Genomic DNA, 15,089 nt, shown 5'->3' on the forward strand with positions numbered 1-15,089 from the left:
TGTAGAACAGGATAAAGCAGCGAGAGATAATGAGATGAGACTGAATGAGATGTTAGAAAAATTACAGTGGGCGCTTTTCTAATATTCTTATGCGGCTATTGAAAAAAGGTATGGTCTGACGGGGGGGGTCACGGGCACCCCTGGACCCCCCAGTGACGCCCCTGCTATGTGTGCTCTCTCAAAACAATGTTGTGCCAGTGTTGCATCAACAAACTATATTGATTGGCTCTTCCTATTGTGTTAGCATAGTGCCAAGGTGGATTTAAAGGTGTCTGAAAGTTGTGGCCATTATAATTCGTGGCCCAGTAGACAAATGGTGGCCATCAACATTGGGTGATGCTGGCACAATGGACAGAATTATGGGCCACCATTTGGAATGGCCAGCCTTGGTCCAATGAAAATGGATGAAATGTACAAGATTTGTGTATTTTCCTCAATGTAAATATTTATAACCCAAACACTCACCAGGCTCAACATCTGACTGGAAATCATTGAGCTACCAATCAGAGCTCACCTCCGAGACTCTTTCCATTCTCTCAGTCATAATTACTCGGCGTTTCATCGAGGTTGCGCTGGGTCTGCGCAGAATGACACACGTATCCAAATAGGAAAAGCAGAAATTAACTAAAGTTAAACTGATACATATGCAACTCGGAACAGGCGCAGAAACGTGTCCGCTGTTTCACGTAAACAGACGTGTGAATCACAAAACCAGCGAGTTTAAATTTTAGCGAATTTTCTTCTTCTTCTCCTTCAGTAATGGTTACAGTCTGCGCATCACGAACGCAGCCTTGATGTCCACGCAGGCCTCCGGACAGATTGGAGCTGGTTATCATTTTGGCGCTAGCGCACAGGCTGGATTAGCAAGGCTTATTGTTCGGTTTTGGTGCTGCCGGTTTCACCAGAATTTACCAGAAACCAAGTACCAGAACCTGAAGCTGAGGTTTTAAAGCTGAAGGTAAGATTTTGTTAAGATAATTCCGGAAGTAAACACTGGGTTATGAAACGCTAATTAGCAACATAGCAAAGTTAGCTCGCTGTTTGTGTGGCCGTGCAGTGTGGTTAGTGTTTTACCTCAGGAAATTAAAACTACACTTAATCAGTTGAGAAGGGTTTTTATATATCTATATATACACAGATAGAGAGAGTGAAGGTGATAAACATGCACCATTGTTGCATTTTTTTCCCCTTCAGGAACTCTACGTTATCCAAGATGGCCGAGTTGTTAGGGTTTTTTTTTTTCTTCTTCTCCAGAACATCTGATTGAGATGAAGCAGCGTTTGGTATTGAGATGATGAGCTGAATCAGGTGTTTCACAGACAGAACACTCTTTCACCTTTAACCTTCCATGATAAGAATAATTAAGAGTGAAATGTAGAGTAGGCAGAAAGGCAGTTTATAGCAGTGTGCTGAGGCTGTAATGAGGGTCATGAAGCCTGAGATTTATGGGTGCAGAAATGATTTAATTACAGTCATTCAGTGTTTTTTTTTTTTTCATCACATCACACATCTGTCTGGACTTCTAGACTGTAGGTCATGTTACATAAGCATTAAATCTGCCTTAACACACTCACCGGCCACTTTAATACTGTAGGACCTTGCTGTTGATTGTAAGATCCTGGTTCTTGGCTGCAGGACTGGAACCCAATGTGTTCTTCGGCTGTTGCATGCTGAGATGCTTTTCTCATCATCATGGTTGTAAAGAGTGATTTATATGAGTTAATATATCCTTCCTGGCCAAAAACGCTCAAACCATTCTGTCCATTTTCCTCTGACCCGCTCTTATCAACAAGGCGTGTGTTTCTACCCTCAGAACTGTCGCACATGCCCCTTTTCCACCAAAGCAGTTCCAGGGCTGGTTCGGGCCCAGTGCTTAGTTTGGAATCAGGTTTTCTGTTTCCACTGACAAAGAACTGGCTCTGGGGCCAGAAAAACCGGTTCCAGGCTAGCACCAACTCTCTGCTGGGCCAAAGGAAAGAACCGCTTGCGTCAGCGGGGGGGGGGGGGGGGGGGGGGGCGGCGGAGTTGTTAAGACCAACAATAATCGCAAGACTGCGAAAGGTCGCCATTTTTAAGCGACGAGAAGCAGCAGCTGTACAAACGCGAAGTCATCCATTATTGTTGTTGTTGCTTCGATGTTCGTGCCAAGGTTTATGCAAACGCAGCGACGTAACTGATGTATACAGCGATGTAATGACGTGGCTCCCCTTAGCACCGAGAGCTATGGAAAAGCAAACTGGTTCTCAGCGGGCTCGCAAGTTGAACGAGTTGTGAACCAGCACCAGCACTGGCCCCGAACCAGCCCTGGAACTGATTTGATGGAAAAGGGGTATCACTCATGCAGTGTGTTTTTTTTTTTTTTTTTTTTTTTTTTTTGCACCATTCTGTGTAACCTCTACAGTGTGTGAAAAACCCCAGGAGAAGATCAGCAGTTTCTGAAATACTCAAACCAGTCCATCTGGGTCAAACCAACACCCATACCACATTGTGCTGCTGTCAAGCAGGGGTGGACAGTAACGAAGAACATTTACTTGAGTTCTGTACTTAAGTACACTTTGAGTATCTGTACTTTACTTGAGTTTTTTTTTTTTTTTTGGAAACTTATGACTTCACTACATTTGAAAGACAAATATCATACTCTTTACTCAACTACATTTCTGTCAAGGTCCTCGTTTACTATGAAGCAGCTTTGAAAGTGGATGTTTTTTTTCTTTTCTAAAACATGATTGGTTTTTCGCAGCTGACACTGAGACAGCCGATCAGTAATCACTAGGGTCACGTCGCGTCCATAGACTGGATAAAATCAAGTTCAATGATTTCTCCGCAGCATTATTTAACACGATCAGTTGACGGCAGAATGGAAGGAGGCGGTTCTTCTGGGGAACGCATGCACCCATGGCTTTACTTAGAACCCATGTTTCAGTTTTCTGAAAGGATTAAAGATTAGTTTCGTTTTAAATGTTTGCTTTGTTTGTCAAACAAACCACATCGCAGCCTACAAAAATTTGCCGTTCGACCTGCGGAAGCATATTGAGGGATGTAAATGTTTTATTCCAAGAGAAAGCTTGCAATGAAGTTGTCGGTGCTTTTAGAACTAGTGATAACATTGCAATAGCTGTGCAGTCTGGTTAGTCAAATGACTTTCTATGGATTTGCCCACCAAATTGCTGTAGCCTTGTCCACGGCTAACTTTTACACACAGCTAGTTAACTTGCACACTGTTAGCCCATGTTTACATTAGACCTTATCAGCGGATCATCAGATTAACGTTTTTAAAACGATTAGTGTGCACCCAGCAACAACACACGATTTGCGTGCACACAGCAACACCAATACACGGATACGCTCGGCTCCGCAGGCATCCTGCGCTCCAAATCACTCCGCCCTGAACAGCGAGTGCCCTCTGGAGGGTGCGCACTCCGGCTCTGCGCAGCTCACAGAGCGCGCGAGTGAAGTGCACAAGCAGTGATTCGGGACTGAGCCGCTGTGTGTGTGATCCCAGCGCACATCACTTACCACTTGCAAGTGGAAGGATGGCAAGCCTAAAGACAATCATAACTACACAATGGGCAGTATTTGCATCAGTATTTGCAGTATTTTCATACTTTTATACTCTTTAATGAAAGGTGATACAAGGCGGAAGTCCGCGCCGTTTTTCAGCAGTCGCGTCACATGACCAACGCCAGCGAATCAGGAAGGTGGATGTCACAGTGACGTTGTCCAATGAGACGCCAGCTAGAGCTCAGCACAGCGTATCCGCGTATTCTCAATGTTTACACAGCACCGGATCAGACACGATCTGGATTGAATACGTGGACGCTGGCGGATTCCCGTTTCCCGGCGTTTCCAGGCGGTTTAATGTAAACGGACAGTGCATCCGCGAAGAAAACGAGACAGATACGGTCTAATGTAAACGTAGCCTTAGTTAGCATGTAAAAACGGAGTTACGCTAACATGAATACTATTAACTTATCTGAAGTCCTTTCAGAAATGCGTTTTAGCATAATCTTGCCAAATAAACAATGTAGAAATCTTTCTTTTCTAGTAGCGTTAGCTACCCCATATGATTTTGAGTTTGAAAAGAGTTTGTTAGCATGTCAGGTGGAGTTTCACTGGCTAGGTAGCTTATTGTTAAACCACCATGATGTCACAGCGTGTGTTCATTTTGTGAATTCACATTTCTGTCTTTGGTAATGACATTAAGTTTTGTAAGCATTGTGGCAATAATACAACAATGCGTTGACAGAAAATGTACTTTTAATACTTAAGTATTTTTAAAAGCAAGTACTTTGACTTAAGTAAAAATTTGACTGGACAACTTTCGCTTGTCTCGGAGTAACATTTGACCAGTGGGATCTGCACTTTGACTTAAGTAATGAAGTTGGGTTCTTTGTCCACCTCTGCTGTCAGGTGATTAGCTGATTAAAGAATTGCGTCAAACAAAACAGGAGGTGTATGGGTGTTTCTAATAAAGTGGCCAGTGAGTGTATAATGTAATCTCACTGTTGGGCCTCAAAATGTAGAATCAGAGCAAAGACTCCTTTCCAATCATGGTTGGTTTTTTGTTTGTTTGTTTGTTTGTTTGTTTTTTTAATAGAATGTTTATTCACAAAATGGACAAACATGATCAAAGTGTACTCATATTTTTTTGAATATTTTCATAAAAGCTCAACTCTGACTACTGAGGAACCAATATCCAATCAGTCGCCTTTTCTTAAATCTCTTTAATGCATTTGAATGGATTATAATAACAAGGGTTTAAAAAAATCTCAAATTACATATACCGTATAACCTCTAATGAACGCCCCCGGGAGCGTTACATTTTTCAAAAGGGGGGCATTTATTAGAGGTAAAAAATCACAGTTGATCGAATTTTTCAAACCCTAACATAACTGCTCTACTAATTTTCCCTAACTTTCATACGTTTTCTAGGTGAAAAGTCGTCGAATTAAGTGTTTTTAAAAATTTATTATTTGGGGCGCTTACTGGAGTGTATACGGTAATGCAGGTGTTCATTCGGCGAGGAAACAGCCCAGATATAGCTCGCGTATCAGCTGGCTTGACACCTTTTGATCTTTTCGCTGACCACTGTTACGTCACTCACTTTGCATAAAGCTCCCTTTTTGCAGAAGTCACGCGCCTCCCAGATAATTTGACCTGATCATTCTCTTTCTAATCGTAAAGATGGACACACGTGTTGAAAAACACAAATCCTACACTGCGAGTTTTAAGCTAAAAGTCGTAAAAACAGTATTTTGATTTGGATACTGGACTTGGATAGAAAACCTGGGGTATGTAAAACTGTTTAGACTGTTAGTTTTTTTTTAATTTCGAATTATTTTTTTCCAAAATATGGGTGGGGCGTTAATTAGGGAGGGGGCATTCATTAGAGGTTATACGGTATAAAACGAGAGCTTCTTTCTCACTCACCATTTTCCAGTAATGTCACAGTCGTGAAAAAATAATTGCTGGACTCGGCATCCCAGAATGCATTGCAACTACACAGCGCTGAGGGACAGCAGAGACTTGGCTCGTCCACTTAGGAATCTATGAGATGGGTCAGTCCATGAAATGATGTTACTTTTCATTGGTCCGGGTTTACATAATCATTTCATCTTTAATTTCCATGATTTAAAGAAATATTTAGCAGATTATCCATAAATATTGTTTGAAGAAATAAAATAAATAAAAAAATGAAGTTTTCTTTTGAAATAAAGAAATGTGAACCATTTTCTTCCCCTGTGACTGGACACGGATGACACGTTTTTTGTGACATGGAATATTTGCTGACTTTGAGCTTAAATAAACCTTCATTACTTTCTGAGAATTTCAACAAAATTAGTTTCATGGTACTTGCAATTTAGTTTTACACTCACATAATAAAGTTAAGAAGGTTCTATAAACTATTTAGCTTCGAAATCATCCACTAAAAATAGGTTGTGATCGTAACATTGTGGTGTCCTACCGTGTTACGTTAGAAACCAGGCTTATAAAAAATGATAAAACGAGTTGAAATCATGATTGTTTTTAATATAAAGAAGAACATACTATAAAACGATGTACGTAGAAAGAAATTTAAACAAACGGCAATAAAAGAAATTATCGATGTTTTTTCTCACATCCTAACTTAGCGTCCACTCACTTCCTGGTTCGTTCACAACCTGCGAGACCTATTTACTCAATCTAGGTCAGCTGACCTGACGCGAGATAACTTCTCGCGGGATCTCACGCACCACAACACGTGCTCTAGAGAAGTGCGGATATAAGTGTGACTAAGTAAAGTAATTAATTCAGTAATCTCATTTACCCCATATAGGATGAAACTGTTTCCTGTTAATGACTGTTGTTATTGTTCAAATCTTAAAGAGATTTTATAAAGTTTGTGAAATACTGGTATTTCATATTTTCAGTGTTTATGATGTTGAACTAATATTTCTAATGAATTCTTATTCAGTGTTAATGTTTAAAGTAAGCAAATAAAAGCAAAAAATTGATTTTATCAATATTTTTCCTTTATTTTTAAAAGCTTGTTCGTGTCCTTGTTACATTAGCAACCGGGTAAATATTTATGGATTTTATCATACATTGTAGAGCAGGAGTTATCTTAACAACTATGTTATATTTTCTTATATGGTCAATGCTTCATGGAAATAAAAGTTGTTTTCAGTTGTAAATTGTTTTAAGTGACTCCCTCTATGTCACATTTTGGTAACCCCATTTCATGGACTGACCCAGATGACAAATATGACGGAGTTTAGTGTTAAAGTTCAAGCTGAGCTGTTTGAAAGCTGGACAGAGGAAAGGACTAAAGTGCCACCACATTGCGCTCCAGGTAGAGATGAAGCAAGGTCTAAATCCCACTGCATCATTATGAGCAGGTACTCAGAGTGGCATTGGGGGTAATGTAAGAAACCTTTCACCAAAGTGAAACCAGCTGAGGAAAGAAGTTTGAGCCTAAAACCTCAGTTCTGAATTTGTTGATTAAAAGAATTGATGAACATCACGACTCATTGGCTAGATCTTAAAAAGAAGTTTCAAGTCTTTCTTGGTGGATTCCCCCCAATTTAGATTCTGAAAGGAAGACATGGGCACTGGGTTTGTAGTTAATTAAAGCAGATGTTGGAAATACAAATCATGGCAAATAAAACGAGTGCTCTGAGAGCGCAATATCCCCTGCTGGCAACTGTGCCATAATTCTGGTAAAATGCGACTGAATTGAACGAAATTGCAATATGCATATTAGCAACATAGAACAAAGAATACTGCCAAGTTTCGTGAAATTCCTCCAAAAATTGTGAGAGGAGTTGATTTCAGAAGGTGAGTACCGTTCCCGGGACGGACAGACAGATGGACATCGTGACAACATAATCCCCCTTCGGGCCTTTTGGCCAGCGGGGGATAAAAACTTTTTGCCAAATTACATGAAATTCCTCCAAAAATTGTGAGGGAAGTTGATTTCAGAAAGCAAGCACACCTTGATGAAATTGCCAAAGTACAAGTTTGTTAATAATCAAGGGCATAACTCTGGAAAATTTGCCCAAATTAAACAAAATTTCAATATGTGTATAACTGTCCTATGGCAGATTTTACCATAACAGAGGCCAGTTAAGTCCCATCTCCCTTAAATTGCTGAATTGATTATTTTGATCATTCTATTAAGTTTTTCTAGTAGCATTTGGGGTCTTGGACATTCACAGTAAATTTTAGGACAGTAGTCCTGGTAACTAATTAATAAAAGCCTGACATGACAGACATGCTAAATGACAATAGAAACACATCGGTTTCTGTCATCAAAATCTGACCGACAAACTAACGTCTACCATCATATTCTGACAGACGCTCTAGATGACAATAGCAACAAAACTGTTTCTTACATTATTAATCTGACAAATTTAGTAATAATATTAAATACCTCATCACTAGAACCAAATAATAAAATAAAATATTGAAATAAAGAATTTATTTTCAAAATTGAAATATCAACAATACTTGTCAGAACAGTGACGATAGACACGACTGTGTCACTTTTGCGGGGAAATAACACATTGAAATGGCCTGTCGGCTGAAAGGGTCGCAAGTGGCTCTGATTTATCTCAACTTACGATAGTTTTCCTCCAGAAAAATTTAAATATGAATACACAAATATATTCTCAATGTTTCTATCGTCAAAAATTTCTATGGTCAGGATAGCTGACAGAAAATCTTACCTTGATTTATTTGATGAAATCTAGCTGTCAGAACTCCAAGTCTTGCCCGGAAGTAAATGTCTGCCGTCACAAAAATCATGCGCAGTAGAATTTCCTCTTTGCGTCAGTCAACATGTGCGTGGTGAGGGCTTGAATTTTGCTATCGTCAGGTGCATTTGACTGACAGACTGACGATAGCATTTTTTTAAAATAACTGTGGGCTTCTCTCGTGAACGAAATAGTTTTTTCGCTGTTAATCTATTTCAACTCTATCTGACACCCAAAAATTATAAAGTCTGCTTCCACACGATAACTACCAAAGATCCATAATGGCTGAGTCTATCGTCAGGTCATCTGACAGAAATTCACTGACGATAGCAACAGGGATAATGAAAGTGATTTTTAAAATGGGAGTTATGTCTGTCAGATATGTCAAAGAAATGGAACTTTATTCTTTAAAAGTCTTTTATTGATATACTCGGTGTATTTTTAAATGACGTGCTGTTTTAGAAGACCAAATACCACATTTTCAATCTTGAAAATATTACCTCACTGAAAAAAGGACAAGAAAAATTTATTTTGTGGGCAATTGATTAATGGATCCAGTTACGGTAGAATCTGCCTTATAACAAAGCCTTCTGCCAAGTTTGGTGAAATTCCTCCACAAATTGTGAGAGGAGTTGATTTCAGAAGAACATTCACCTTCATTAAATTGTCAAAGTACAAGTTATTTAATCAAGGGTCAAAACTCGTAAAATTTTCACAAACGAAATTAAATCGCAGTACGCGTATTACCATCATAGAACAAGGCCTTTTTCCAAGCTTCGAGAAATTCGTCCAAAAATTGTGAGAGGAGTTGATGTCAGAAGGCAAACATGCCTTTATGAAATTGTCAAAGTACAAGATGGTTAATTAAGGGCTGTAACTCTGGTAAAATGCGACCGAATTGAACAAAATAACAATATGTACTATCAACATATAACAAAGCCTTGAAATTCCTCCAAAAATTGTGAGTTGATGAAATTGTCAATTATAATTTTGTTAATTAAGGGCTGTAACTTTGGTAAAATGTGACTGAAATTGCAATATGCGTATTACTGACATGTAACAAAGAATCCTATCAAGTTTTGTGAAAGTCCTCCAAAAATTGCGAGAGGAGTTGATTTCAGAAGGTGAACACCCTTCCCGGGACGGACAGACGTCACCATGACATAATCCCCCTTCAGGCCTTTCAGCCAGCGGGGGATAACAAAGTACTTGGTGGGGGTGGGGAACTTCATTAATTAATTCATTTGTTTGCTTGTTTGTTGGAGACTTGCTGTCGGGTTTTCCAATATGAAAGAAAGTTCTGGACTAAATGTTCATCAGCAGATATTACTGGAAATTATAGCTCAATACCAATGTAGTTACATAACCACTGTTAACTAAATAAGATTGTCTTGTGTTTTTGATCATCATCTTCTGAAAGAAGAACTTTCAACTCAACTAAGTTTCCTGTTTTGTCTAATTTATTTTTCAGGACAGTACTGTTTCCTTAAAAGCCTCAAAGTCAGTTGGAGACGAAGCCTGAATTTTGTATTCCTTCACACTACCGGACACGATCCAGCTCGAGTGAACAGCTCATGGCTGTTCCAAAAGGCCGATTCTGCCACCTCAGTGTTTGAAGAGTCATTGGGTGCCGTAAAAGTAGCCCAATTGCCTGCTTTATCTTTAAGGACAGTATAGATCAAGAGGTGGAAATTCATTGGTCTGGTCTGAACCATTTGAGAAAGTTTGGAAACAGAAACGTATCGCATCGACACGCAATGCCACGCTCCAAAGAAATTTCCGAAGACATCCGCAGAAAAGTGGTTGAGGCTCATGAGTCTGGAAAAGGCTACAAACTGATTTCCAAAGCGATAGGACTCCCCAAGACAACCATCAGAGCCATACTGCGGAAATGGAAAAGGTTCGGGACGGTCGTGACCTTACCCAGGAGCGGCCGGCCTTCCAAAATCTCTCCCAGAGCAAGGCGGGAAATAATCCGTGAGGTCATGAAGAACCCCTGCACGACTTCAAAGGACCTTCAGGCCACGCTCGCCTCCTCGAACATCTGTGTCCACCAGTCCACCATCAGGAGGATACTGGGAATACATGGAAGGCCAACTCTGAGTTCCTTTGAAGGTAGCATGGCGCTGCAAGCTTCCAGTCAGGAGGAGGAAGGCGCGCTCGATGCTTCAGTTGGATTGAGTCAGGATGTAAAGAACGAAGACAAGCGACAGGTGTTAAAAAACTCAAACACTAATTCTGATAACACTAGCAAGGATAACGCTAAATGCCCTGAGAAGAATAAGGAAGTTTCTGGACATGACAAGAATTGTGGTGATGGGGAGAAAACGTTGACAAACAATAACGGAGATGACAAGAACGAGAACCGTGATGAAGAGACGCCATCGACGGCTGTTAACGGTGCTGGTGGTGCGGACGTGCAAACGGCTTCAGCCAACCATAATGGTGCCGAGGCAGCATCATCAAACCCTAATAGTGGCGCTGGAGCTGGTGAGGAGAGGAAGCGTGATGTCGAGACGGCGGTTGTCGATAACGATCAAAGTGGTGGTGGTGGTGGTGATGATGATGATGATGGGAATCGACGTGGCGCTGGTTACGCCACTGGCCATGACGTCAACAGTGCCTACAGTACTAACAATAACGGTGGGAACTGGAGCGAGGAAATGGATTACATTAGTACATTAACATTTTCTTGAACGAGCACCTCGGCTAGCTGGCAGGCCTCATTCGAAGTGCATGTAACCTTCATGGTGAGGAGAACCACCAACAATTAGAAATGCCCAAGAGACAGGAGGCGAGGGGTCACCTACAGTAGGGTCCAAAATCAAAACTTGTTTATTATTATTATTATTGTTATAGAATACATTGTGTAAAACTGAGTCATCCGTTTTTAGTTCATTTTGCATTTTCTTTTTAATTTTTTTTTTTTTGTACACATGAATGATAGTCTTGTTTCACAATTATATGACGTTGTTAATTATCTTTTTTTTTTTTTTAAACACAAGTTGCTGGAAGCAGACTCAGATTTTTGGACCCTACTGTATTCCATCCCGGCATTTCAGACAATCCTGGGATGAAAGTAAATATCTAATATGATTTTATTGATGTTACCTGAGTTTATTCATACTGACACTATTATTGTTATTATTATGACAAACAAAAAATTTGTGCGCTATACCATGCACTAAGGCCTGTTCTTTGTGTTTGGCTAATCCAGTTAGCCAGCTAATTTTGAACCAGCCTTGGCCTGACTAAGTTAAGGGGAGAAAAATTCATAAGTAAACACAGCCAGTTCGTTTGCAAGGCGTGGCTTAGTAACGCAAAACAATGCTGAATGGATTTAGCCGTTATTCCTTCAAGAGTAAAAACCTTCGTTCATTAGAAGCCACTTCTTTATTCTCAGACCAACAAGTCGAGAATCTCCTGGCTGGTCCTTAAAACCCCCAATGAAGAAAAAAAAAAAAAGTTTGAACAAGTCACTAAGAGAGATGACTTGCTAGCTGAATAGTTAACTCCTGACAAACCTCAAACGCCACACTGAGATGTTTTGTGTTTGGATCTTCGTCTGTCTCACTGAAAAGGACCAAAAAAAAAAAACAAAAAAACAACAAATGTCTTGTCAGGTTTGCGAGTGATTGTTATATTTTTTTTGCTTTGTGCTTATGCTCATGTAGCCTTTCAGTGTTTTTCTTCGTTTGTAGCTATTATTATTTGTTATAAATGCATGTTTATCCTTGAGACAAGGACATCACGATTCACGGAGATGAAGCAGCCACCTTCTTCTTTTCTCATTTTAGAGATTGATTATTTCCTCTTTTAGTTCATCAAAAGGTGAAACGTTCTCATCGATCAATTAAACGATTAAAAAAAGTATTAAAGTATACTTGTTTATGTTGATGAATCTCTGATAGATTATTTTTAAATGATTTATTTCTTTCCTGGTTTATCAGCCTGTATGTGTGGGGTATGCTGTTCTCTTGGGAAAACTTCGGGCAGTTTTTGTCAGAAAGTAAATATTGTGCACTCGCTGCCCTTGAAAGTGTTGACCTCCGAGTGGAAGTAACACTGATTAACTTCTCTTTGCATAAAAGCACTTGAGCATGGCTTGTGTTCATGTTTCAGACAGGGTATAATTGCTACGAGTAGAACGCAGAGTCGTGTTTCTTTATATAACGACAGCTGACGCTTTGGCTCGGCGTGTAGGACCGACTGTAGTCTATAGGTTTTGCTGCTTGGATGTTTTTGATGATGCAGTCTTCTTGCCCCACTTCAGACTTATTTCCCTGAACAGGAGCTGATGGAAACCTGATTTAAATTTTCTTTGGAAATGAAGTGCAGCGATCAATCAAATTGCATTTCTGTTCGAGCCGATAATCGTCGCGTTTATCTTCCAACAGTTCATGTTGGAACCCATTTTTCAGGTAATTTAATGTCAGATTGTAGTGTTTTTAAAATCAGTGTTTAGACTTTTCAGATGGAAAACTTCTCGAGAAATTATTACAATGACACCTGTGACGTGTACAGCAGTAACACCTCCTGTGTTCTAACGTTTCCTCAAACCTGCTCTCACTGGTGTGTGTGTGTGTGTGTGTGTATAAAATATAAAAAACCACTGATGTTGACCCCTTGATCTCTCAGAGATAAGAGTTGGCCCTATTAATCAAACGAAGAGGAAGTGGATGAGGGTGTGTATAACGGTATCACTGTCGGTTCCATTCAACCATCTATCTGTGAACTTTTTGAAAGATTAGATACTGTTTACAAAGTATTCTACAACATCCATGTTCAAACAAGTGAACAAACCAGTTCAGGCCAGATCTACCACGGTAGATATTTTTTATTTTTTCCCCCAAATGCTAGCTTGATGAGGGGGAGGAGCTAAAACTTTCAAGAAAGAACTGTAAAATATGAAGCATCTTAGACTTTTATAAAATTGCACCACAGTCATGCATTTCTGAATTGATTGACTTGGTGAAGGACCTCGCTGCTAAAACACCTTGTGTAATGGGACAACTTCTAAAGTAAATATTAATTCATTTCCAGTGGGTGACGTATACTGGTCAGATTGCAGTGGGTGTGAAGTTTATCCCCTGAACACTGGACGCAACGTGGGAATACTCACTCGATGGGACTAGAAATGGAAATAAACTTCTTAAACAAATTATTAACCTTCTACCTCCAGGAGGGGAGTCTGCCGTCCCATCCCCCCCCCGTTAGAAGATAACGATGCACTTTGTGACATGGTCAGCGTTTTTGATGAAAAATACATTTTAATCGACTTGCAAATTATGATCTAATTGAGTACTGTGCAGATTGGACAGTTTGATGCGAGTAAAAAGGAGTGTTGGCTACAATGGGTGGGAGACCACACCTCCTTTACTGGGACTGATAGGCACAGAGGCCACGCCTCCACGTCCTCCAAGCGGCTGTTTTTACCATTTGCATGTTCCTTTTTTAATATAACAATCTTGTCCTCCTTGTGCCCTCCAGGATGCATTTTGGACAGTGTGATATTTCGAACTGTCATAAAGCTACATTTATAGTCGCTGGGTTTCTACTACAATTTTGCGTAAAATACAGTACAAGCGATTTTTAAATTTTTGCCAAAACAGAATTGTGAATGGTTTGTTTTTCCACTGTGATGTTACGATAAAAGCTGAGTTTTCTCCTCTTGCGACAGTTCTTACAGAGCGTTAGTTTTTCAGAAAGGTAACATAATGCAAAAAAATGTTTATCCATTTCGATTTTGCGAAATATTGCTTCATCGGATTGTCTGAACAACCGCCTTGTACGAGCATAAAAACTTTTTTTTTTTGTGACACTTTTTTTTTTCGAAATTCATCAGTTTCCATTACTACGGAGTTTGTTCGTTCAAATTGTGCATTAAGCAGGTTAATGGAAACACAACGACTGACTCAATCTGTGAGGGTTTAGGTCAATCTAACAGATGAGCGTGACTCATTGTGCCCGCTTCTCAAAAACAGGGACACGTGTTATTACAACACGTTGTGAGAGACGTGCAGCTTGGGGTGGAAAATGGAGCGGTCAGTTATGGCAGTGTTGTAACTCCCCTTTCTACAACATCAGGTTGTGTGTTACAGGAGGAAATGTTAACACAGATCATGGTTCTTTCCCAAATGCTAGAGGTTACACCTACAGTAATCTACAAGCTTGTCAATAGCTGTAAGAAAATGTCCTACACCATAGAACACCCACAATCCATTCTAATAACACTTCTTTATCGTTGCTATTAAGTCGGATTAGAAATGTAACATTAACTTGAATGTGTGATGAAATGAAGAACAAAGCTACCACGTTATCTGGAACATGTATCGATGGCTGTACCTAGCTAGTCATGTGCAGCTTCCCTGTGCTTTCTTAACGGCCAGCTTGTTGATTCGATTTGTTGATGTATAAAAGAAAAAGCTGTTTTTCTAAGAAGTAGATTTTGATCAAAGTGAAAGGTTTTAATATGTCTTTTGGGAATGTCATATATATATATATTTTTTTTATACTTGAAAGCCTGCGCTGATGGAAGAAGCGCTTTGGGGAGAACAGGGTTGGTGTTTGCAAGTTTCTATTATGACAACTTTTTAATAGAAAAATCCCAAATTCTAGCAATAACGTATTAGCATGGGGATGGATACTACAGCGAGACTAGCTGAAGTTGGGTATGGATTTTATCCTGAAACATGATAATGGACAGAAAATTATCCTTATTACTGACTTGGAGACATGATCGTATGATACATTATGGAATCTGACAGAGAGTTTATGTGGCTCTCGTGATCTTTTCATTTTCATTGATTTATTTTAAAGGACATTGCACATTAATCAACAAAAACTGTAAATGTG

General features: G+C 39.7%; 1 protein-coding gene across 1 annotated transcript; it reads left to right on the forward strand.

Moving 5' to 3' along the window:
* The first annotated feature begins 813 nt into the window (after positions 1-813).
* On the forward strand, positions 814-12,129 carry LOC132875229 (uncharacterized). The gene is made up of 2 exons (XM_060911928.1): positions 814-958; positions 9,706-12,129. Exon 2 carries the CDS (start codon positions 9,992-9,994, stop codon positions 10,928-10,930), a length of 939 nt encoding a protein of 312 aa, XP_060767911.1. The 5' UTR covers positions 814-958; positions 9,706-9,991; the 3' UTR covers positions 10,931-12,129.
* The last annotated feature ends 2,960 nt before the right edge of the window (positions 12,130-15,089 follow it).

Source organism: Neoarius graeffei, chromosome 27 (genome assembly GCF_027579695.1).
Source record: "Neoarius graeffei isolate fNeoGra1 chromosome 27, fNeoGra1.pri, whole genome shotgun sequence".
Classification (NCBI taxonomy): Eukaryota; Metazoa; Chordata; class Actinopteri; order Siluriformes; family Ariidae; genus Neoarius; species Neoarius graeffei.